Source organism: Epargyreus clarus, unplaced genomic scaffold (assembly GCF_041222505.1).
Source record: "Epargyreus clarus isolate Ecla_fem2 unplaced genomic scaffold, WU_Ecla_fem_2.2 ptg000014l, whole genome shotgun sequence".
In the NCBI taxonomy this organism is placed as follows: Eukaryota; Metazoa; Arthropoda; class Insecta; order Lepidoptera; family Hesperiidae; genus Epargyreus; species Epargyreus clarus.
The window spans coordinates 6285770-6310588 of NW_027332222.1; the positions used below are offsets into that span (position 1 = coordinate 6285770).

A 24819-nucleotide genomic window follows, 5' to 3' on the forward strand; every position below is an offset into this window, starting at 1 on the left:
TCAAATATCTTGAAATTTAATTTAACTTACTTACTTTAACGTTCTATGAAAAATATGTGTTTTCTTTATAAAATAGTATACTAATACATACCCATATCTGATCCAAGAAGGCAATAACAAAAAATAGACATCAATTGAACATTCTCTCATTATACATATTGTATTCAATAAAGATTTTAGTAATAATGCACGAAATGTAACAAATAACTCACCCCTCTTTGAGCAATACTGGCGTTTCTTGAATGTTGTTGTTTTGCGTGTCTGAACTAGTGGAGATAATTTCTAGGAATTGCCTTATTGCTTGCACCTGAAAGGAATATCGAGATATTGTGATTTGATGGCAGAAATGTGTTATATATTATAATTATGTATGTTCGTTTGTTTGTTTGTTTGCTTCACTTTTACGCCTTAACTACATAACCGATACAAGGCGGATACTACCCGTTATAAGCTAACCTCTTGTCTTAACAGCTAATAAATCAAAATATAAAGAATACAGCATACATGTCGTGGTGTGCAGAAGCTGCGGTACAGTTCAGCCATGTACTCCTCCTTGCAGACCTGCTGCGCCGAGCGGCTGCTCACCAGGTTGCCCAGCGATTGAATCGTTTTAGAGATCAACGTCAGCGTCCGGTTTGTTTGCGCGTCCTGGAAGATTGCTTTATATTTACTTGTTGTAGATTGTTTCTGATAACTATATAAATATTTAGATAAGTTTTTCTACATTATTACAGCAGCATTGATCTGGTTTAATGAGGATTATTAATATGAGCATTTTGGAATAGATAGGATAGCAAATTACTTTTGATTAGCCTATTTTATCAGGAGTCAGTGTATTTATTTAAAACCGTTAACATTCCACATATTTTTTCAATTCTATTTGTCATTATGATATAAAAATCGGTACCAGTATATGTATTTCTTGCCTTTAAAAAATAAACAGGTATAAATTCTCCAAAAACTATATTCATGGTTCATATATAATATATTTTTTTAAAGAGTGGATCTATTGTTCAGAAAGGACACATAACATTGGTTGGAGTTCAAAACCCCTTGTTACTTCTATTAAAAGCATATGTATAATACTACTATAACAGACAAACAAATGTATTACAACAACCTCCTTCCATTTACATAAAAAAATATGAAATTGAAAGAACGAATCAACACTCACAATCTGCTCGGTGGTTAGATCGAAGAGCCTCGGGCCGAGTATAGCGGGCGCGAAGAACCTGAGGAATATGAACCCGGAGACGACCGAGTACCGCACCTCCGCGTTGACGGGGAAGTGGCGCGCCGCGCACTGCCGCAGCGCGTCGAACAGCCGGCACATCGCCGCCGGGCACATCGCGTACGACGACGTTATCGCGGCGAACACCTGACATCACGAACATATAAATATTAGTCGCACATAATAAACAGAAATAATACTGGTTCGACTATGGAGGCACTACTGCCACACCTACTTCTGTATAATAAAAGTAGTCCTAAACACTGCTTCCGCTTCTTAGGGTATGGTAAGGGAGACATACTAATCCGAGACATTCTAACTTAGTTCTTAGGGGTAGCAACACATATGTGGCCAACCTCAAGTAGAATTCAAAATCTTATATGAAGTTGATCTCAGATGTACATGCCCACAACACTTACTTATATTTATTATTAGGTACTACACTGTTTTTAAATATTTTTTAATCATGTAAAAGATATTAACATACAAACACAAAGGTAAGGTAGAAAGAAGTATCTCTTTAATAATATTTATAAGATAATTTACGAAATGATTGTATTACCTTACTATGTTCTCATGTAAGTGACAACTGTCTTTATGAGAATAAATTTCTTTAAACCTAAATTTAACTAACTATTTTATATTTTTACTATATTTAAAACACTGTTTAGTGTTACAAAATCTATATGTATATCAAAACAATAACTTAATTATTTTTATTTAAACCTTGATGTAATTTAAAAAGAATTAAAAGTCCAACTCACCCTTTCAACATAATCCTTGAGATTTGCGAGATTCGTGGCAATAGCGGCAGAGGGCTTGACCCTAGCGGGGTCGATCTCGCAGGGCCGGCGCTCCGCGAGCACCGCGGCTAGTGTCGGCCTCAGTACCGAGCGCAGGTACGCCGCGCCGGTGAGCCGCATGGTTTCGTCCATCATCTTGGAGACCAAGGTGTTACCGCGGAAGATTGTTGTTGCGTCACTAGAATTGTAAATTAATTAATTAATGATTTTAAGAGGAGCCTCGGAGGTATACTTACACAAAGTGTTAGATCGCTGACGTTACAACGATTCTCTGGCTCCAGGTGATATTCCAATCCAGGTGGGGTTGATTACAGGTGTCAATGGGTGGGGAGTGACTTAGTGACTTACCATCAGATCTATATTATAAAAAAAATCATCACAGTATTGCTTATCCCCTTAAAGTTGGAAGTAAGTTACAATGCTAAATGAGTGAGTAGCACGAACATTGCCGGTACACAGACGAACAATTGTCTACCTAATTCATATTTCCCCAATTTAATATATCATTCAAAGTTTGACAGCGACACGTATGCAATTAGGTAAAATACAATCGATTACTATAAAACCGAATGGTGGTAAGTGGTTTAAATATAATTTGCCTGTTTCTTTTTTATTATTGTTCTTAGAAGTATGGCGGCCTTGATATAAATCTTTGGTAGATTTTTTTACTTCACCCATCATTCGTGACTATACTTTTTATTTACAAAATATCTTACTCTTTGATTACGTTACTTTGATTTCTTTGAAACGTAATCAATTATTATACATTTTCCAAAAAAAAAAGTTTACTTCAGCACACCTCTGACCCCGACGTTTATCAGATCCGTTTGTTTATAATATTAATCAGTAGTATCAGGGGCACTTCCTGTGAGCCGAAGGTATCTGATAAGAGCGCCGTAGATAGCTAGCTCCGTGCAAACCGCGATAAATGTTTTTAATGAGATATAAACTTGCAAACACACGCTCCAATATCGCTATCTATGAAATAATAACAATCGTGTAATCGTTTCGTCAATTGAATTCTGTATATCGGTCTCAATTACCTATTGTTCTGATATTTCCGTGTTTAATGATTTTGCAAGTAATATTAGGTATTATATTATATAGTCAAATTGTATTAAATAAAGCGTATCGTAAAGGAAAATCCAATACGCGCGAGAATGACAATTCATAAAGCTATTAATAACGAAACCAAATATGTTACTTTTCAATTCACAGAAATCTGTTGTGGTCTTTTAGTAAATAATCTGACTGTTAATTATTTGTTTGTCAAGCTCTGTTATGTCTATTTTTGCCTGTTTCTATTTATTTTCTTGTTCTTTAGTTATGTCTGCTGTAGTCGAGAATAGTTTGTGATACGACAAACACATATTTTTTACTTATTTTATTGATTGAGAATTAATCGACGCTGGTAGCATTTACTACTAGGTGTTAAGTTTACGACTAAATTTAGGAGAAGTAAAGTTTTATGCTGCATTTATATTTCAGCTCACAACATGTTTGACAAACTAATACTATTCCATATAAAATGTATGTGTTCGAGTTGTGCTGCTTAGAAATAGTATAATGTCTTTTCTGACACGACACCTCAATGTCTGTACATAAATGGAGCCTCCTACATCATCTCTACACTGTCAGCAACTCCACCGGTCACATATTTTTATTAGCAGGCGTTTACCATCTAGTTCATAAAAATAAAGCCAGCCACTCACGTGAGCACCGATATCTCAGCGTCGGCGAGCTCCTTGACGATGGGCACGATGAGATCGTGGTGCGTGAACAGCCGCACCAGGGGCTGCGCGGCGTCCGTCTTGCTCGACACTATCTCGCCGAGGATGTACACCGCTGACGCTATTATTGGCTGCGAATTTTAATCAAAATGTCAGAAACTATCCACAACACCTACTTACTATAAGTGAGAATATCTTGAACTACCTACTAAATTACATTATTGTCCTATTTTGTCGTTTTTTTCTTTTGTTTTGTCTTTTTCTGTTATAATATTTCATTTGTCAATAAATGTTGCTTTCTTTCTTTGTTAAATAATTAAATCTACTATAAGTTTTTGTAAATTTTAATTCAAATTTTACAATATGTCTAGAATATATGACTATTATACGTTCAGTAAAGGATATTTTCAACTATTCAATAAGTAAATATACTAACTTAGTAGAAAGTTGTTATTTTTTTATAAAACTGAAATCGCAAATGAGTAGGTATGCAGTCCATCTGATGGTAAGTGATCATCGTCATCGATAGATATGTGTAACCAACTTCATATAGAGCATCGGGTTCTTTTACCTGAAGCCGTGTTAAAATGCTTTTCAACTGAAAACTGAGATAGTCTCATATGTAAGTCAGCTGGCATCCATAATCTACCACCGAAACTAAGGAACTGTTTCACACTAGTGGCGGCTGTACCCCAGATCCAACTATACTGCTTCAAAGTTTCAAATACATACGATATATTTAGAGATATACGAGTCACATTAATTTGGATTAAGGTAAGTCATAATGTAAGATATCAGCAATTAAAGTTGATAAAACTGTATATAACATAATCCTAATATAATCCGGAATAAAATGAAAACAATGGTTAACACTTACATGGGGTATGTACACAATCAACCAAATATTTTCGAGTATTCCTATTAGCAGAAAGACTTCAATGTAATTCAAAATAATTTAAAGCGAAATTCAGAAAGAAAATTCATTAACCATAGCCAAAAGATATAATTTAGATTAGTTTTTGTTTGTCTCATAAAATATCAAGTTTCTATTTAGGTACTATGTACGAGCTGGGGCAATTAGTGTATTATCTTTATGAGTTTCATTCTAATTACATGTATCATAGAAAGTAACGCCAACTAAACTGAACAAACAAAAAGTAATACATAAATACGTACTATAATTTACACCTATTTTACTTAGTCAAATGAACATATTGCTCGCCAAGCAAACACGAATAGGGGAGAACACGAATATGTAAATTACCTACTCGGTAAATTCGAGATTTGTCACAATACTCGTCTGTTCTTCTCAAGGTGTAGATTTTTAGCTCTAATCGAAGGATTATGCGTTTGTCGCGATTATCTAAATACTGAATAAGCAACAACCGTAAGAAAAGCCGACCTTTTGGTTGACACTCCTCAGGAACAGCTCCTCGAGCTGCCTGTAGTGCTCTAGCGGGAACACGTGGTCCACGGTGTACTGGAGCAGCAGCCGCAACGAGCCGAGCGTGGCGCTGCCCGCCGCCGACAGCCGCGTGCCCGGCGGCGTCGCGCCCCGCGAGAGGGCGCCACCCGCGCGTGACGTCAGGAAGAACCTGCAATTTGTTTGTGTGACGTGAAAATATGTGCCAAGACGAGAGACCGACAACAAGAGTTCTGGAGTGAATGCCAAAACTGGACAAAAAATGTAAATACCGATATAACAAAATTAGCAGGTAAAGTTTGGACAACTTAAGTCTAAAAGGGCAAAGAGTGGAACGCATTAGAACAAACCTACGCAGTGGGTGGCAAAGGGTTAAGAGACAAAGAAAAAATGTGACTTGAGATTATTTAGACATATTTGGGGTCTGCATTCAAAAAGTGCAAATTATACGAGTATTTACTAAATAAAACGGATAAGTAAAACAATCACTTTTAAAATTTGAAAGCATGCATGGACGATAAACCCTTGAAAACTTTGGAATAAGCCTTGATATTAGTGAAATAGATAATAAACTTACCAAGCTAATAAAGGCGCTGGCGCAGATTGCCTTAATTGTATCCTTACTTCACCTAGGAACACAGGCGTGGCTGCGTCGTGCCAAACTGACACTCTGGCCTCGCAAGCCACACCTGCCTGTAACATTAGTATACAACAAAATTAAACACCATTGAGCATTTAAACATGTCAGCTTTATATCAATCTAGGTAATATTTCTTTGCTAAGACTTACCGATTGAGAACCTTCCTTATCTTTCGGATCAGCCTCCATGACGAGATCAAAACAGAAAATTTCATCAAACTGAGGATTGACTGTTTTCTTTTTTGGCTTCGTGCGTCTTTCTACTCTCCGTCCGTTCGAGTACAACAACGTGACGAGAGCGAACGGGTCGCACTGGCCGTTCTTTGTTGTTAGCTCCGAACATTCAAGCACCCTTAGCCGCAGGGTGTCCGGCCCTACGCGTGCTGCACAATGTCTCTCGGGGTCCGACCAATAGTCGACGGCGGTGGGTGTGCACGACGTGTCCGATTCGGACATCGTCGTGTGCATTGGGGGTTTCGTTCGTGTCGACCACTGCGCACGATCCTTTAGACTCTCCGAACGCGACAGGCCCATGGTGGGCTCCGTCGCCACAGTACCGAGGAGCTTCTTGCTTGTCGAACTCGGGCACGAGCCGAACCGCATCTCCTTGTAGTACTCCGACAGTCTCACGAGGTTGTTGGCTTTCGTCTTCGTCGCGCAGTGGTCGCTGGACGGGTCCGGGTCTGGCGGTTTTGGGTCCATTCGTAGCCGCTTCCTCGAGTCTTCGAGTGCGAGCTCGATGTACGCCTTGCCCTGCACTTCTGAGTCAGCGTCGACCGGTCGCAATGCAAACCAATGGTCCTTATTGTTATATCGCTGCAGATCCTCTCGTTTGATAGCGACTTTTCCGAGAACTTTGTCCTGCTTGAGGTGCTTATCGCGGTCAAACACGTATATTGACAAGTATCGAAATCTACGTGGTACTTCGAACTGGAATTCCTCGCCAAAAAATGGGCTGTAACAAGGAAAAATACATTTAATTAATTTGTTTACTTTCAATTTTTATTTTCAAACAGCGATAAAACATTTACATTAAATGTTACTGAGCAGGTTTAACTGGTAATAAGTTAATTATGTGCAATAAACTCGTATCGATGTTTTATCACACCTAAACAAGAAAAGTTTTATGTATATAAGTAAGATTCAACAATTCTTCTTAGTAATCTGTTTCTCAATTGGAGTACCTCAAAGAAAAGCTATTTAAGACCCTATTATCAGGCACCTTGTTAGATGTAGTCCATTAATGAGTAATGGGAAATAAGAAGTTCTTGTTCATTTAACTATTTTAAAATGCAAATGCAAGAGTATTTAAACGAAAAACAATTAAAGTGTCGAGTGTTCGTTAAGCAACGATTACTTTTAGCAATAAATTGCATAATTATCTCTTTGATACCTTGAAATTCTTAGTACGAGACGAGTAGGTTCCGAGTAGGTACATGGATACAAATTTGCGGAGTAGGAGTTACTCGTAGGTACGTACAAAGTGTAGGTCCCTTCGATGTGAACATGATAATAATCGTGCCACGGATGTGCGTGGGCCGGTTCACTACGGAGGTGAAAGTTTTAACACTCGTACGTATTGTTATGGGCACATAGGCCACGGGAATTTGTGGAGTACGAACGATTATGATGTACACAGTTCATCATTTAACCCACATCGTAATCAATTGAGTATGATGACTAGTTTTGGTCATATTTAGGGACAGGTATCCACAACTCTAAAGGAATGTTAAATCAAGATTATACCTGAATTGTGGGCAATTAAGTATTTTTAGCACATTATAATCCTCATAATTATTTCTGAAAATTTAAACGATCAATCGAAAGGTAAGAAAACTTCAATATTTGAACCCTAAATCTATGATTACTTTTACGAGAATATAAAACACGACATAAACTATTTGTAAAATATGTACCGACTCATCTTCCGGATAATTGCTCTCACAAATATTGATGATCCGTAAACCTGAATCCCAAAACCCGAGAGTCCTGGAAAACGCGGACGTTTGGTAGCCTTATCCACACCGAACATGACACGCCTTTCCTCAGTTCGTGGAAGTGGTATTATTAGTGTGATGCGGATGATGTTATGTTTGCATTAATTCGTTAGCGGCAAGTTTCGTATCAGCCCAAGTCACAAGACGTATGGTGCATCCATCATACATTACACGTCCTCTATTAAACATTGAGAAAAGATAAATGTCATTAAGGTGAAACTTGTTTTATACACAATTAACTTTCGCCCGCGACTTTGTTCGCGTAGATTTCTTTTTAGACAGTTGCAATTATTATAGTAGTTACTGGATATAAGATTAGTTTAGATTTTTTCTAAATAAAACCTGGTAAGAATTGATCAAAATCATGACGATTGTATATTGCACCTGTAAGACTAAGTGACCTATATTGGCAAATAAGGCATTATACAAAATATGCGCTGTCAGGCAACTTGTCTATTTAAAGTCATACCTACATCAAAGGATTTCTCTTGGAATAACGATGTAAAAGGCCAAGAAGACAACGTACTTACAAAAGTAAAATATTTGTTAATACATAAAATACATATATTTGCCGCGTCCGTTCGTGTGTGTATTGTGTTTTACTGTGAATGGGTAATTAGGTACACTAAACATTTAGTCAAACATAGCGACATCGCAACGCCAAGTCTTGCCCCGCCATAACACTAGTTACTAATTCGAGATTATTAAGATCGTTGAAGTGGTAAGTTTCGCAGCGAGGCAGGCTTACGGGCATATCCGGAGCCGGTATTTATAAACCGGAGGCGGAACCGCTACGGGTCGCGCGGGGGCGACCGGCGACACCCGTGCATTATGTGCAAGAATATTAAAATAGTCCACTATCCACCAACCAATCCAATAGATTATAACTTGGTTTATTAACCCGCAACGTGTCGCAATCCGGTAAACGCCTACTTGCTGTAGTTATGTAGTTTTGTACCTAATTAATATTGAGTAAAGAATGCATAATTAGGTACACGATGAGTCAAGAATTAAGAGTTATGTTAATTTACCAAGTTTAGTATAGCTCTTTTTGAGGTTGCTAACCGACAATATTGTAACAATGCTGTACCTACTATCATATCAAGGAGTATGACTCGCGGCCGTTTTTAAATAGCTAACTCAATAATTGGGGCAGGCCGCACCTACACTCTTCATCTTCACGTGGCCGTAATAATAATCGGAGAATTCTGAGAGCACGGAACGGTAGGTGAGTGAAACGGAGCAATGCACTTAGCGCTCGGCCCGCGGCCCGTTTCGACGGCGATCATCGTTTTACGCGGCACCAGGTTCCGGCGCCAATTTATCACTTAAAAGCTTCCGTTCGATGCATCACTACGGGATTTAAATGGATTACTTCACGACGGGCGCGTCTCGAGACCGCTACCGTAATGAACTCGTGTAAACTCGTGACGCGGAGCCGCAAGAGCCCGCTGGCCGCCGCACTTTTACATTTTATTTATCAACAATTGACCGGTCGTAGTAGCACTGATAAAAATGATTCATTGTTCCACCGACGCGACGTCACGCCACATTAAAAATAAACGGAGTTACACCACACGATAGGTAAATGAACAAGTGTGATGTGAATAGAGTAAGCCACAATGGGCATTAATATGTTATGTAGTGTAGCGGTGAGGCGTTCGGTCACAAACATAGAATGAGATAAGGTATCGCGAGACAAAGAACCCATTAAGTGAGTGGCTGGGCGAGTGACGTGACATTTCCTTCGATATCCGCCACCGCGTCCTGCTCACCTCTGGGGTCACTAAATCATTATCTCGCTTCCGTTCAATCATTTAACAAACAAAATGTCCCTTCCAGCGATAAACAATGGCCCCAAGATACAGTAATTATGAGTAAGTAGCCCTACCTACCTACTTCCGAACATACCTACGTAGGTGGTATCGATAAGATGAAACAGATCGAGTCTTAGTACCTATTCAGACAGGATGTAATCAATGGGTGATTAATGTTCACATTGCGATCTGTCTTTAATTTTTGAAAAAAGTCCATATATTAAATATAGCATTTATAATTTTTAAGATAAAGCCTTTATTTAAAGAAAATCTATCTTAATTACAACGTTCAATTAGAAGCTCATCAAGCAAAAGATTAAAAAATTTTTTTAACAAGCAGGCAACTTTACAAAAAGATAAATATGGTAATTTGGCGTTTTTTTAAGTGTTATAATTAAAAGATAATAAAAATTTAAATTTAATGTTAAAAATAAATTTAAAACTACATTTTCAATTCAGCTGTTTATACCTCGTTAGTGTACCTATTGGAAGATCTTTTAGTCCTGATATTAATAATGATAAATAATCATTATACCCAATTTTCAACCAAATTTGACCATTTTTCGTAGGCAGAATTTGTCAAATATCTATCTTTAGTTGGCAAAATATTAGAGAAATTAATTTTATTACAAACGGGCGGTTGTATTAGGTTGTCATGGTTAGAAACAGATCACGTAACTCCAATTTAACTCGTGGTTATTTTAGTGAAGCAATTACAGGGGACAATTTGTTTCTTCGTCCGTTTAGATCAGTGAATCACGAATCACGACCATTATTAAACTGACCATTCATTTATTGAAAACGGGACACCTTTAGTATGCAGGCAAGGTGTAGTAAAAAGGGTTTAATAATATGTAACAACTTAGCAGGTGAAAATATATACGACATTTTTTTTATATTTAATACATAAGCAAATTTGTTTCGATATCGCACGTAACGATTGTAAATGTATGTCAAATTGTTACCATGGTTTTTAAAGAACTTTAATAGTCATAACGGGACATTATCGCGTCCCCTCCGTCTTTCTTCGGGCCACCAGCACATAGCCAAATCCGGGGCAGTCCCGTTCGAAACGGGTCGTATGGGCACCTTAACCATGATTGTCTCTTTGGACGTCCACCGGCCGAGAAACCCGCGCAATCAACGGACGAGTAATGCAATAAGTGAAACTCTTAGTTTTTCTTCTCAGATATTGTGATGAAATAACAATAAGAAAGTTAGTTCTATTGTTTAGCGTTGGTATTTACTAAATATAACGGAAAATATTTCATTTTATTTCTAAATTGTCATAATTATTTTATTTTAGTTTCAGTTAATTAATTTTCTATATATTGTACTTATTATTTGATAGCTATAGGTCTTTATTACGAAGGAATCAAACATAGGTATATGTTTGAATTACTTATTTTTTAACTTTAAACGTGTGCTTGATATGGATAGAATACGTACTGCATAGGTACATCTAACATTGTCCCTGTAGTTTCGGGACCAGAATAGGGCTACGGTATCCCCTGCCTGTCGTAAGAGGCGACTAAAAGGGGCTTCCGGGTTTGCGGGTGGCAAGAGTGGGAGCTCGAACCGCCCAGCCAGCGGCCCCGGGAAGGACGGCGGTATGTGTGGTCGGATACCGTCGTACGCACCAGACGTGTGTGGCGAGCCCCAAGCTCACCTGGGCGGAGTTCGACGGGGCAACGCGCTAAGAGGGCTCCGGTTGCGTTCCTTTGGAGATCCCGGAGCCCTCTACGCAGCGCCGAGGACGGCCACCGGGGGGGGGTTTTAGTGCGGTAAGAATCCCACATAACCCTACGTTGCTCCCACGACACTGGGTACCTTTGAAGATTTCCCCTCGTAAACAAAAAAAGAAAAGGTACATCTAACATATCTCTATAACATAAATGTACTTCTTATATTAATATACAACCCCTTAAGGAACAACACTAATATTACATCAAGCACCAGTCATGCGTCGTATACCATTTTATTAGGGTAGATTTATGCCACCCCACGAAACCAAACTTGCATTCATAAAACGTACATGAGTTATCGGTACACTTGTATACAATCAGTAAGTATACCTTATGACCTCCCCACGTAAGTCACAAGTACACAATAATAATAATTGGGCAAGTGCAAGTCGAATCCGCACACCGAGGGTTCCAGCAGCCATTGAAGTCAATAGTAAGTACCAATGTATATGCTAGCCGAGCAGCCATTGAAGTCAATAGTAAGTACCAATGTATATGCTAATGACGGAAAACTTGAACTGTCTACCTATTACGGTTTAATAGATAAAGCGAAAAACATCGAAAAATAGCGGTTTATTTTTATGGCGATCTTTGTTTATTTGTTGTTATAGCGGCCACCCTCATACAAACCTACTCTGTAAAAAATCAAGTGTCTATCTATTACGGTTCAGGAGATAGAGCCCTGTCACAAACGGACAGACAGCGAAGTCTTAGTAATAGGGTTCCGTTTTAACCCTTTGCGTGCGGTACCCTAAAAAGTACATGATTTATCGGTGCTCTTTTTGTATGCGATCAGTAAGTATACGTTATAGCCACCCCACGTAAGTATGGCACAATAAAAATTACGAATGAACAAAGCTGCACAAAAGAGTGCAGCGCGGGCGTGCAGCGCGTTGGCGGTGCGTGGCGAGCTGGCGAGATGGTGTCTCATTCATTCCGAAAACCGAGCCGAGGGGTGGAGCGGAAGGGACGTTCCGCGTCGGCGCACGCTCGCCGGAAGCGCGTCCGGGACACGGCACGCCGCAGCGCCGCCCTGTAGCCGCTGGCCAGGGATGTTACGGAGATCCGTAACCGTAACCGAAACTATCGGATACCCGAAGTAACCGAATTCGAAATACCTAAGTTTCAATAATATCTGATAAGGGCTAAGGCTAAATGAAAACTATTGTGATATTCGCCGTACCGAGCCAAGGCTGTTCAGTTCCTTTAAACAAATAAAATCTAATCGGTACTTTTACGATTCCTTAATAGTCAAATATCCGTAATAGAAACTATCATAATCCGAACTAATTCCAGTTCAATAATTGTATTCGAAACCGATATAAGTATTTTTTTAATAAATCGGTACCCATATATAGATCCGAAACATTGTATCCCTACATCCCTACTGCAAACCGCCCCTTGCTTTACGAGCGGCTTCCCACACCGAAATAGCCATTGTTTCACCGGGATCTTACTGGAGTGTGAGAATCTGGGGTTGCACGGCTGAGGTGTGAACGGAACTCGATGGTTTCTGTTAATTCCAAACTTCTGTCTTGAATTTTTTGTTGGTAAAAATCATTTGAGGTAAATTGATGCGATTATCTTCCGAACTTTTTACAACACAAATATGAAACACATATGCCGTTCAACTGATGTTAAGTGGTCGTTGCAGCACACGAACATTTGTCATTATATTACTCAAAATGATTTTATTTTACGAATACCATAACAGCATAGAATATAGATTTCTGACTTATGATGATTGCAGATACATTGCTTAAAGATGAAGCACTAATTGAAAAGTCCCATTTTGTTAACTTCTTTTAGAACAAGACTACAATGAGACTGAAAGCAGGATTTTGTTTAGATAAACCATTATTGTTAGATGCTAATTTAAGTATTTGGTGTTCAAACATTATAAAGAGAGGTAAGCTCATCAAAACATGAGTTAATATTTCCGTCTACTATAAATCAAATTAACCAAGTAGTTGTGTACGTTGAACACGACCTAAAAACTTAAAACTCGAACGTGGACTTCCAAGTTGTATTTGGGACGAACGGGAGCATGTATATTTATCCATTGTACCACATTCCATCAGCATGCTGTAAGCGAGAGTGTGAAACGCCCGTACTATAGTAGTACTATATCACTAATTATTCTCAATTCGACGCCTCTGCTGTATAAAGTTACGACCATTCACAACGGGATGGGCCTTGACCCAGTAAATTTGTTTGCTCCCTGAATTTAATGCGACAGTAATCGTTTCCCACCCGATATCTACCGGAAGCCGGTCCGGAAACCGAACAAAGCAACCGTTATGCGCACCGGACAAATATGAGTTATTCCTATGCGAAGGGTGACAAGTTACTTGTTCGGAACACGTGCCCGTCCACGGATGTCGGAGGCGTTTATGTTGAATGGACGCACCTATTGGCTTTTAATTGGTTAACGCTTTGCGTAGATTTATTATGCTTTAGACGGGAAGTTCTCTTTACGAATAGGTATACCCATATAAATTTTATATGAACAACTTGAAGAGCTAATTTATTTAAATAGTACCTAGGGGTCGATTTCAAACAGAGCTAAAAATGTTGTCATCTCTAATAACTTTGAATATTTTTTTGAGATTGTTATTGTTTTCTTTTAATATTATAGTCTTTATCTACCTTTTTACGTTCCAAAACAAAACAATACCCAAAAGTATGCTATTTGCGAGAAAACTAAAACTATAACATTCAGTCCCTTAAGAAGATATTACTCATTTTCCGTTTACGTTGAAATAAAGTCGAATAAAAACGAAGTTACTCGTAAATATTCTATTTATTTAATATTTCATATCACGTTGATAAGCAAGCATTCAAAAATAGTATAAATTTTTCATTTGAGAATAATATAATACTCTTATCCTAGTGTTTTAAACATTGATCATGGTTTATCTATCATTAGTGTAGCGTAAGTTAATACCGTCATATTATTATATCCACGGAGCTCCCGGGCCCCCACCTCACCCCACCCGCCGACACATCTTCAGTGGCCTCGCAGAGTTTATTCAGACCGGTGGTGCGTTTCGTATTTTTTGCGAGATATTCATATTTCTACCGATTTCGGTGCCGTAGACGAAATTCGACTCATTCATCTCCTAACCATAATTGCAAAAGGTATTGTAATTGAATTTTTATAACACAGTGTTTCTTATAGCTAACAAGAACATGGATATTTTAAATGTATTCGATTGCCATCTAGAAAGTTCCACAAGCTTAAAAATTATATGTTTGTTCCAAATATCATTAGTGATACTGTCATTTGTGTCAATTTTTCAAGTAACTCTAATGATATTGAATGTAACACTAATGAAATATTATAATATTGAATTGTTAACAAAAATTAAGGCTTTCCGCCTGATTACGTCAAAGGCAGAGTTTTTTTTTTAACAGTTCTTCTTTTTTATGTGTAACATGATTATCTACGAAATTTGCTATAAATTATTATCGGTGTTTATATTTTGAGTTTGAGTGTTGCTTAGTGTAATTTAGCTAGGGCTTAATGGGTGTTATTTATGAAATTATTTTTTTAGGACATTATGCCGAATAAGAAAAGGATGACTGAAGATGAGTTAGAAAAAAGAAGAATAGCAAGGAGAGAAAAATACAAACAAATTAAAAACGACCCAGAAAAATATGCCGCTGAAAGAGCTAAAAAAAGAGAAGCTTATCTACAACGAAAAGAGAGTAAGAAGGTGAAAAGCATTAACCAAATGTCTCCAAGAGAGCAAAGATTACAACGGAAAAAGTGGAGGGAAAATTCCAAACGTTATCACGAGAAGAAATTAAATGAGAAAAAGATACAAGAAGTGATTGTCACACAAAAAATTGAAATAGATTCTACAGCTGATGATAAAACTGGCGACCCATTGGATGCACCTGATACAGAACGACAAAAACGACAGGTTGTAGAAGAACATGAGATTAGAGAAAAAGAAATTCATCTCCCCAAAAACATAGCTCCTTTTAAAGGAACTATGTTAGTCCACCAGGTGCTTTGGAACTCCAAATCGGAGTTCCTTGAGTTTAGAAAATTGAGTTGCTACGAGTGTGTTGACACCATTTGTAAGCACGACAAGCATATGCAATTGCATAAAATTTACAAAAGTGCAATAGATTCAGAAGTCGGTAATGTTAAAATCATACCTCATAATAAGAAGATTAAAATATTGAGCGATATCACCATTAAATACACCAATAAGCCCAATAAAGCTCCAACTTCTCGAATTCGCAAAGAGCAGAATGTTACACCACTTGCTAAAGTTAAAGGTACTTGGGAAAATCAGTCATTCATGTAACTAAAACAGAAGCAATGGCACCTGGATTTGGGCAACAACATCAACAAGAATTTCTTACGTTTTTGAATCAACAACAGGCATCCAAAGATTGATTGAACAATTAAGACAGAACATTTCTGGTGAAGATATAATTAAAGAAAGCAGAAGCAGAAATCAAGAAGAAAATTTTATATAAATAATGATTAAAACCAAAGAAAAACAAGACCACAATCGGCAAAATTATTGATTGTAATATGGAAGACCTAAAAATTGAATCAATAGTTGAGTACTTTTAAGTATAAAGAAAACTACTGTTTCTAATTATATATATGGATAACTTTGATTTATGTTTGTTTAGACTTTGATTAGATGTTATATATTTGTTTGAAGCTTGTGCTTATACGAATATATTAAATTTTAATCCTAAAGTTCCTCTAAGAAGACTGAAAAATTATATGCATCCAAATAATATTTTTATGATTGTTAAGAGACATTAAACTGATTTAATCCACTTGGGTTAGTTTTATTTTAATTTTCTGATATAGATCGTAAAATTATTAAAATGAGTGGTTACAGATGTTTTTTTTTAATTGTCATTAGTAGTCATCTAATCTCATTAGTGTTTTCGATAATTTCATTAGTGTAACAACATCACTCATTCATGTTACTCTGATTTTAATTTTTCAATAGTTTTCATTAAAAAATCATTAATATTTTATTTAACGTATGTTAATATAACCCCATATAGTGACGTCATACCATTAATAACCCAAAAAACGGGTATTTAAGAAATCAAACAAAAAAGTGTCATTTTAATTCGAAATTTGAAATCGACCCCTAGAAAGTTTCTTGGATATAATCTATAGAGTACTGTAATCAACTGACGTTTTTTTTTATGTAAACATCTATAGAATCTCCCGCTGCACCTTATTGACTATACCTCTGCCATGCTGCGGATTGTTCAGACATATTCTTGTGTCTGATTCAATTTTAATTTACTAGATATTAATTTTTAGGAACAATCTGATACAAAGCGAACTCTGTCGTCAGTGATAGATTTTTTGCTACGAGTGAATCAACACTCATTTTGATAGAGTCGTGATGTTGCTAATCTTTATCTTTGCTTTTTGTACTTCATAGAGGACATTCAGGTATAAGTGAGGGGATCAGTAATTAGTACATACTTGAGCGTTTTCTCCATCGTGGACGTGCGAAATATCTCCTCCTGATCGAGCGACAGCACGCAGTAGATGTCACGGTAACAGGCGGCGCCATTGTTGCGAGCTGGTAAGTTCTTTGCTTCACCTGGAACAAACCAATTACACCCTCTTAACTTCAAATATGTTAAGTTCTATGAATTATTATTCCTTCGTTAATATTCCTTAGTAAATTTCTGTATATTAATTAACTTAATCTAAGGTATGACTTGATTCACTAATTTACCAAGTTAATCAAATATGTGTGTAGTTAGTAGACATATTTTCAAATTGCAAGGACACCGCAAGCCGATGACACAGGGGGCAGCTGCTGCTCTTTTGAGAAGTTTTTTGTATGTCCAAGTGGACGAGAATCCCCTTTTTTACACTTTCCCATCCTTGACGACACCCTTGACAAATCGCAACATACAAGACATAATGAAACCAAATAGACATGTACCTGTGTAACGACAGTTTTCTACAAAACCTTAATATCGTCGGCGTAAAAAGGCTATGCTTGTCACCTGTTATTTCTGTAAAGTCATTTACATTTGATGGCTCGTTATAATCAATTGAGTCGTTTCCACAATACCTTTGTATATTTTATTTCACGTGAATATTTTGAAATACGTCACTTGCTTCACCGTTCAGACGTAGCCTTAGATAGGTACATTACAAAAATGTCAGCAATAGACTATTCTATGTCATTGACACCAATGTTGGACGTTCATTCATTGTGGCTCATTTGGCTCAATTTTACACCACTGTTGCCTAATTATCATAATAGCAAGATATCAACATTAGCAAGCCAAGTTGCGGTAAGGGTGCCGACACACGCAATATCATCTGTGATCTTAATTTCTTAACGCAATTACCACGGTGCAATGTTAACGTTAACGAGCCTTATAATTGTTCATGTTCTCTCATGTTCATAGTTTATGCGCTAGTCTCTACGCAACATCATGCGTTTCGTAAACAATTTTAAGAAATATGTTTAGCTATATTTACGAAAATTTTAGTATAGGTTAAAATATAATTAAAACTGGTAAACGACAAGTGATGGGAAATGTATTTGATTTATTAAATATAAGGGAGAGAATATTTAACAGGTAGAGATTCAGGATTAGACTGCTCCGAACATAATATGGCTATAGGTAGATACATAATTTATAGTAGATTCAAATGCACTTTAGAGAGAGTTCAGTTTCCTGTACAGGTTATTTACCCAATTACGCACGAATTTACCTATATTACAGGTTGTTTACCCAATTGACGATACTGACTTAAGAAAAAAATACTATAAAGATTACCCAGTGAAGATGATTGTGAACCTTTTGTAATTGTATTAATGCTTCATAAAATAAATAATTATTTCCAATTTGTTAGTGGTTTTAGTCAATTGTTCGTTAAATTGTTTCAAAAGCCTTATCAACGTTCAAGTCTATTACTACAGGTAGGTATGTAATCGCCCTAACCTCCAACGGCAAACAGTGGCCAGCACCTAACGAGGTGTCTCCAATTACAGGCGCCATTGGATTGCTTCGCCTTTTCGGTGCATGTCGTCATCGAGTCGTTTGCGTAAGTACACAATGGTTCCATTAATAGGAACTTCAATGGCACGACTTAGTGCCCGTAATTGTATTAATTTTCTCAACTAGCCCTCTTCCGCGGCGTCGTCTCCGTGTTTAACGAGTTGCTCAATGCCGCCAGTCGTTAGACGGCACGGGGAGTTTCATAATCGTAACTGTGGGTAGAGTTAAGTTTATACCACTTGGGACTATAACTTTGATTTCTTCCTTATTCGTTTCTGGCAAGCGTGTTTCATAGAAAGATCTGAATTTTTGATGTTAACTAAATTTGAAATGCATTATTCGAAGTTTCAAAGTTATGTATAGGAATTAACAATCACTACACTCAGGTGATGGACACATTATAAGGAAATCTGTCAATGGGCAACTAAATAAAGTATAAGATCATAAGGGCCGAACCATTTCTCAACAACAACAAAATAGGTAATTATAAAACATAGTTTATGACGAAGATGACAACAATATATTATCCGAATTCCTTTTTTTTCTGGATTCTATAAAAAATATTTAAAGTATATATTCTGTATTAAGATAAATCGTACACAGTAAGGTAGCATGCCGCAAGCGAATGTCATGCGTAAGCTTAGTTAAATTGATTTTTGTATGTCAGCTAGCTCTAAATATAGCATAAATTGTTTTTATTGCAACGGCCGACATACATATCTTTACTTTGCATGCAACATTGCAAGTATCATTCACAAAGCACGATCGCGACCCTGAGTACGATTCTCAATGAGCTGGGCTTTCACGTACGTTAATAATCCACATTGCCATGTCGGTATTGCCTCACGGTTAGTAGCAATGAATGATAAAGTTAATTGAAGTCTCGTGGTACGTTGGCCAATTACTGAGGAAAACAAGAAATACAATTATGTATCAACGGTGACATTAAGAAGGTCCATGGGTTGCGCAACCAGCGGCGACCTCGGCGGATACCGCTTTATACGGAGACGCGAGGCGCGGCGGCCATGCATCGCCGTCTTACCATAAACGACATCTCTGACAGCCATACGTCCACAATAAGCGACCTTTACGTTTTTGCGCTTCGAAAGTTGCACTTCTCCAAAGATGTCTTTCAAACGATATCAAATCACTAGTAAGTACTGTTGAGTCGAACTTTTTCTGAAGATGCCAATCTTTTTGCTAAATACGAAGACGGTATACTTTTCCATTGTTCTGCAGGTTCGAACGACATTGGTTTGACATGATTGATAGACGAAACTTGCACCATAAAAATATTCTTAGCCATTGTTACGGTACTTGCATGCTGCCATAGGTAATAGGAACACTGCGTAAATGATTGTTGCAAAACCGTTCAAAACGAAACGTTCCCACGTTTTTCTATTAAAAAAAAAAACAATTCATAATGTAATCCTTTCATAAAAGGGCTAGTTAGATCGTATCAGCAATCCATTAAAAACACTGAAGGTGGAGAAATCTCTATGGCTCCAAACAATACCTCTACTGCTTTCTTTGGTGTAATTATATTAGAAACTTAAGCCATAGTTACATCGTATCAGTATTACAGAATCTCTCAAAGGGATTTGACGCCGGAATGACCGGAGGGTTTGGTTACGGAACCCTAAGAAATCCAAAACAGTGACACCACCAATTCAGTTATTTTTGTTCAGTTAAAGCGATACCATATAAAAAAACATTAAAACTGAAATCTTTTGTAAAGATCTCCATAGTTATGTGATTGAATATAAACTGTTTGAATTTTCCAGCGATAATTGCTGAAAAAGCGATAATTGATTTAATACGAAATATCAGAGTAAAAATTATAACAAGTAAAAGTTTTGAAAAAACATAATAATATTCTAATTATTGTCTAATCTGCAAAAAATACTCTTATTAGTAACATTTTTCAGTGATCTGTTCAAATCCACTGTTGCAATTGCATCACATAATAAAATTATGCAAAATATCAAGAATAACAATAGTGTTGCTTTAAGTGGATCAAGAACAAAATAAAATAATCACATCGTTTTATTTTTACTAACATTGCGAAATTATTATTCAGATATTTTCTGAATTTCTTAATAAGCATAAACAATGAACCATTTGTCCTACACAAAATAATTGGACACTTTTACCTCCATCTATAATATTATTGTAATTTAGTATGTTTCATACGTATGTTAGAGGAAAAGTATAATATCGGTAGTTCAACCGATATTATCCGATACATAATTATGTAACCAAATAAAATTGAAAATATGGGACATACCTTAAGTGGATTACAGAGGTATTATTGCTACCCCAGAGTTACTACATTAAGATCGCTTATATAACTGTGTGCTTAACTACTACACTTGAAATCGGAACATAGCAGCAAAAAAGCTGGCAAATGCAGATGCAGTCGTGATGTAGGCATTTCTGCAGTTTTCAAACGAGATCTGTTGTACCATTAGTGTTTTATTACATATTGGAGCATATATCTTTGCAAAAATAATAGTTTAACTGCGTTCATTAACATAAACACATAGGCACACATAAACAATATGAAACTTATAATAGTCAGCGACCTACCCTACTAATTACTTTTACTTCGTCCAACGTACGTTTACTTAATTAACGTATATATGTTGTACGCAACGAAATCGTAAAGAACGGACGTTAGAAAAGAGACATTGTGTGCGAAATATGTATACAAAATACGAGTGGCCTTTCACTTAAACGCTTCCAGTTAATACCCAGTCATCATTACGCACATAATTATCCAACGGTGAGGCAAGATTACCGCGGCGATTGTTAGGGACTAAACAAAGAAATACAGCAGTGATAGCGGTGACTCCCACAAATTCGTCGTAATTGGACTTGCGAGAGAAACTCCAACAAACTGTACATAATTGTTGATGCAAAAACAGCGGTCGTTATTGTAGCCAGGCGTGCGTCTTTTGTCAGGATGGTCCACTTTTAAGGGCCTAATGATTCAACTTCGCATTCAATTCAAATTATGTACTGCTGTATTGAAAACATAAATACCTATAATGTAACTAAATGTAATTAACCGATCGATCGACATTTATAACTTGAAGCGCCTTCGTCCGTTTCGTTCTATCACGACCTCAAATGAACATTTTATACAAAATTCCAACAAAGCAAAGAGAAAAAAATCATCCTACTTTTTATAGCGAACTTATGGTGTCCCTAGTTTCCATCATCAACACAACAGTACCACACGCCATCAAACTGGATCGTGGGAGTGAAACGGGACCCTTTGAATGGCACCATCAGGTACCGAGGAAACGAGTAATGGCGGTCGGTATTTAGCCACAATAGCGACTACACTCATTAAGATATTTCCACACTCGTGCGTGCCGCGATTGTTTCGAAATCGAGAGTACGTTAAGCATGTACTTTGGAAACAAAACGCAATCATTCCTATTATACTGTTCGAGATAGGGGGCTTGATTTGAACACGATAAGATAAGGTGGCTTTGAAAGATACGTATGTGCATAAGGTCTTGATGTAAGAAAGTTCTCAGAAAGACCATTTTGCGTAAATTACGTCTTCGCCGTTAGTATGGTGCTGTATTAATGCGGAATAGAAATTTAGCTTTAAATTAGACATAAACTTCAATTAATCGGTGCTAATCTGAGTGTCTTATAGTCAAATATACAAAACTCTAGGATAATTTCCTTATAGCTTGACGACTACAACAGGTGTTTATATACCACAGTAACAAGCTGCAGTCTACTTAGCATCTTAATTAACTCTTTAATCTCAGTCTACGCCGTCTAAAACGCAACGTCCAAAAATGAAAGTGGAATAATAAAATGCTGTGTATTTCCATAACAGTCATTAAGTATTTAAATTGTTATAGAATTGTACACGATTATATTTACGAACTAGGTTTATTGTTCCTGTCGACGTTATAATACAAGACGTGGGGCAAACATCCTGCGACGGATGTCGACTGGCGTCCTCTTCGAAGACATAAGTAGTGATATATCACCATTCTAAATTCGACTATCGATCTTAATAAATCTATAGTCATCAAATTGTAGTGCTATGTTATCACGTCATATAATGATCGTTAAAATAATAACACTCTCATCTCACATTAATATTAGTTTTAAATTTTTCATTTATGAAGTTCATCTTCATCATCATCATCAACCCATTATCGTCCCACTGCTGGGTCTCCTCTCAGAATGAGAAGGATTAGGCCATAGTCCACCGCGCTGGCCAAGTGCGTATTGGTGGACTTCACATTTGAGATGGTTTTTGATGTGAAACATCTATAGCCGCACGTAAAAAAGATTTCTGGCGTGGCGACGATTACCTTTAACTACATAGACAAATGTTCTATAAGGGACAGAGCTATTAGAACAATGTGATAAAAAAAGACAACTAGTGTTTGACCTTGCGTTTCAAGTGTACGCAAACGTAAATATTGACCATGGAATATAGTGACCAATGATTACTTCAGTCAAAACGGGACATCGATTTTTTTATGTCAAATACTTTTTACTTGAAAAAATATAGTTAGAAATAATAAAAAACACGCTTTTATGATAAAATTAACTAAAAAGTAGAAAATAATTTTCAATCTAGGAATCATTTAAGGAAAAGTAAATAGTATAATTGTGCAAAAAATGTGGGGCGCTTTATGAAAACTGATAAATGGAGCACCCCATGTTTTTTTCACAATTATAATATTTACTGTTACTTAATTGACAATGGCAACGGTTCATTTCGGAGACAACGGCACGAAGCATCGAAAAAAGGGACTGTCCCGTTAAAAACGGGACGTATGGACGTATATTTCTCATTGATACTCATGCTTGTCAAAGACAATGAAATAATGGAACAGAAGGTAAAAAATGTCCAGAACTGTCGATAATAGTTTTAGTACATCGTTTACGTAGAAATGTTATAGTACAGTTTAACTAAATAAATTATTATTATATAAATATATAATTTGATGAAAGAATGTATCTATACAGATGTATCGACTGGTTTAAAATATACGATTTAAAAATTGTTTATATTTATTATCGTATATTAGTAAAGATTACTCACTCCTAACAAGAAAATGTACCCAGTTTTGAGAATTGAAATAGTTGCGTAAAAAAGTTTTGCCACGTCTCCGTGCTAAAATGTCCCTAAAATATTTGAAATAATTATTTATCTATTATGTAAATTACGCAGTATTAGTTATTTATTTGTAAATTTTCTCTAAAAATGTTTTTATTTGTCAAGAATTCAAAAAAAACTTACTAATAAGCCGTTTGTGGCTTCATTCAATTTCAAGGCGGCGAAGTATCTTTACTAATTTATGTTTATTATTTTCAGTTTTATTTTACACACGACCATTAATTGCAAAGTTGTGTACATTTTATAAATGTACTAGCTGACCCAGCAAACATTGTGTTGCCATATAAATAAAAAAATGTTAAGGGTGAACAACCCTTATCACTTAAGAGATATGAAAAATAGATAGATAGTAGCTATTTCTGGCTATACAAAGATTGTTTATTAAATTATGTTTAGGTTAATTTATTCAATTAAAGAAATTTTAAAATACCGTATACTATCCTATATAAATTTTATGGTAATATTTTTTATTATTTACCACAGATATCGAAGAAAATTTAGAGATTAGGATACAGAATTTCCCATATATCGATTTTATTTTATTAAAATAAACTATAAAAAGTTATATAAAACACACTAATATAAAAATTAAGCAGTGGGATCTTAAACTATAACATACACGTATGAACATCGTGAGCTTCAATAAAATGTCACTTCTGTTCTGTTGATCTATGGTCATAGATCAATGAAAATTTTTTCATTGATTTATGACAGTTCAATTCAATCAATGAAAGTTTTTGTCAATGAAAGTGATAAAGACGCAAAATGCATGGTCATGCATTTTGCGTCTTTATCACTTTCATTGACAAAAACATACTTTGTCTCTTTCTGGTTACTCATGTAATCATGGCGGATCGAACACGAAAAATAAACAAAATTTAATAATTTCTCTTCATTTACGTGTGATAGGTGATTCCATGAATCTTGTTTCTTTTTCGAGCATAATTTTTGCATTTATGCATTGCACAAGAAGGCATTTTGAGGCTTAAAATTCAAAATAATGACGTTTAACGTGTTCAGTGACATTCGTGTGTATTACTACGCCGCGCGAGAGCGACTGGAGTCGTTTTAACTCGTTTTACACCACTTGACGTATTTTGTATGTTTTAAGTATTGCCCGCTTATTTTTCTGATAATAAAATGTCTGACCGTGATAATTTAGAGAGTGAAAGTGATCAGCCTTCTGCAAAGAAAGCAAAATCACACTATGACACACCATCAAGTCATCAGTAAGTTATTTT

The 24819-nt window shown here is 36.5% G+C and overlaps 1 protein-coding gene across 1 annotated transcript in view; it reads right to left on the reverse strand.

The window, feature by feature from the left end:
- The window catches only part of RasGAP1 (Ras GTPase activating protein 1), a 42057-nt gene that overhangs the window by 6088 nt on the left and 11150 nt on the right, over window positions 1-24819 (reverse strand). Inside the window, exons 2-10 of the mRNA XM_073079650.1 lie at window positions 16871-16991; window positions 5977-6781; window positions 5765-5880; window positions 5167-5359; window positions 3747-3895; window positions 1996-2212; window positions 1175-1378; window positions 505-648; window positions 213-307 (exon numbers count right to left, since the gene is read on the reverse strand). Coding sequence (XP_072935751.1) covers window positions 213-307; window positions 505-648; window positions 1175-1378; window positions 1996-2212; window positions 3747-3895; window positions 5167-5359; window positions 5765-5880; window positions 5977-6781; window positions 16871-16991 — 2044 coding nt within the window. The remainder of the gene's footprint in view (window positions 1-212; window positions 308-504; window positions 649-1174; window positions 1379-1995; window positions 2213-3746; window positions 3896-5166; window positions 5360-5764; window positions 5881-5976; window positions 6782-16870; window positions 16992-24819) is intronic.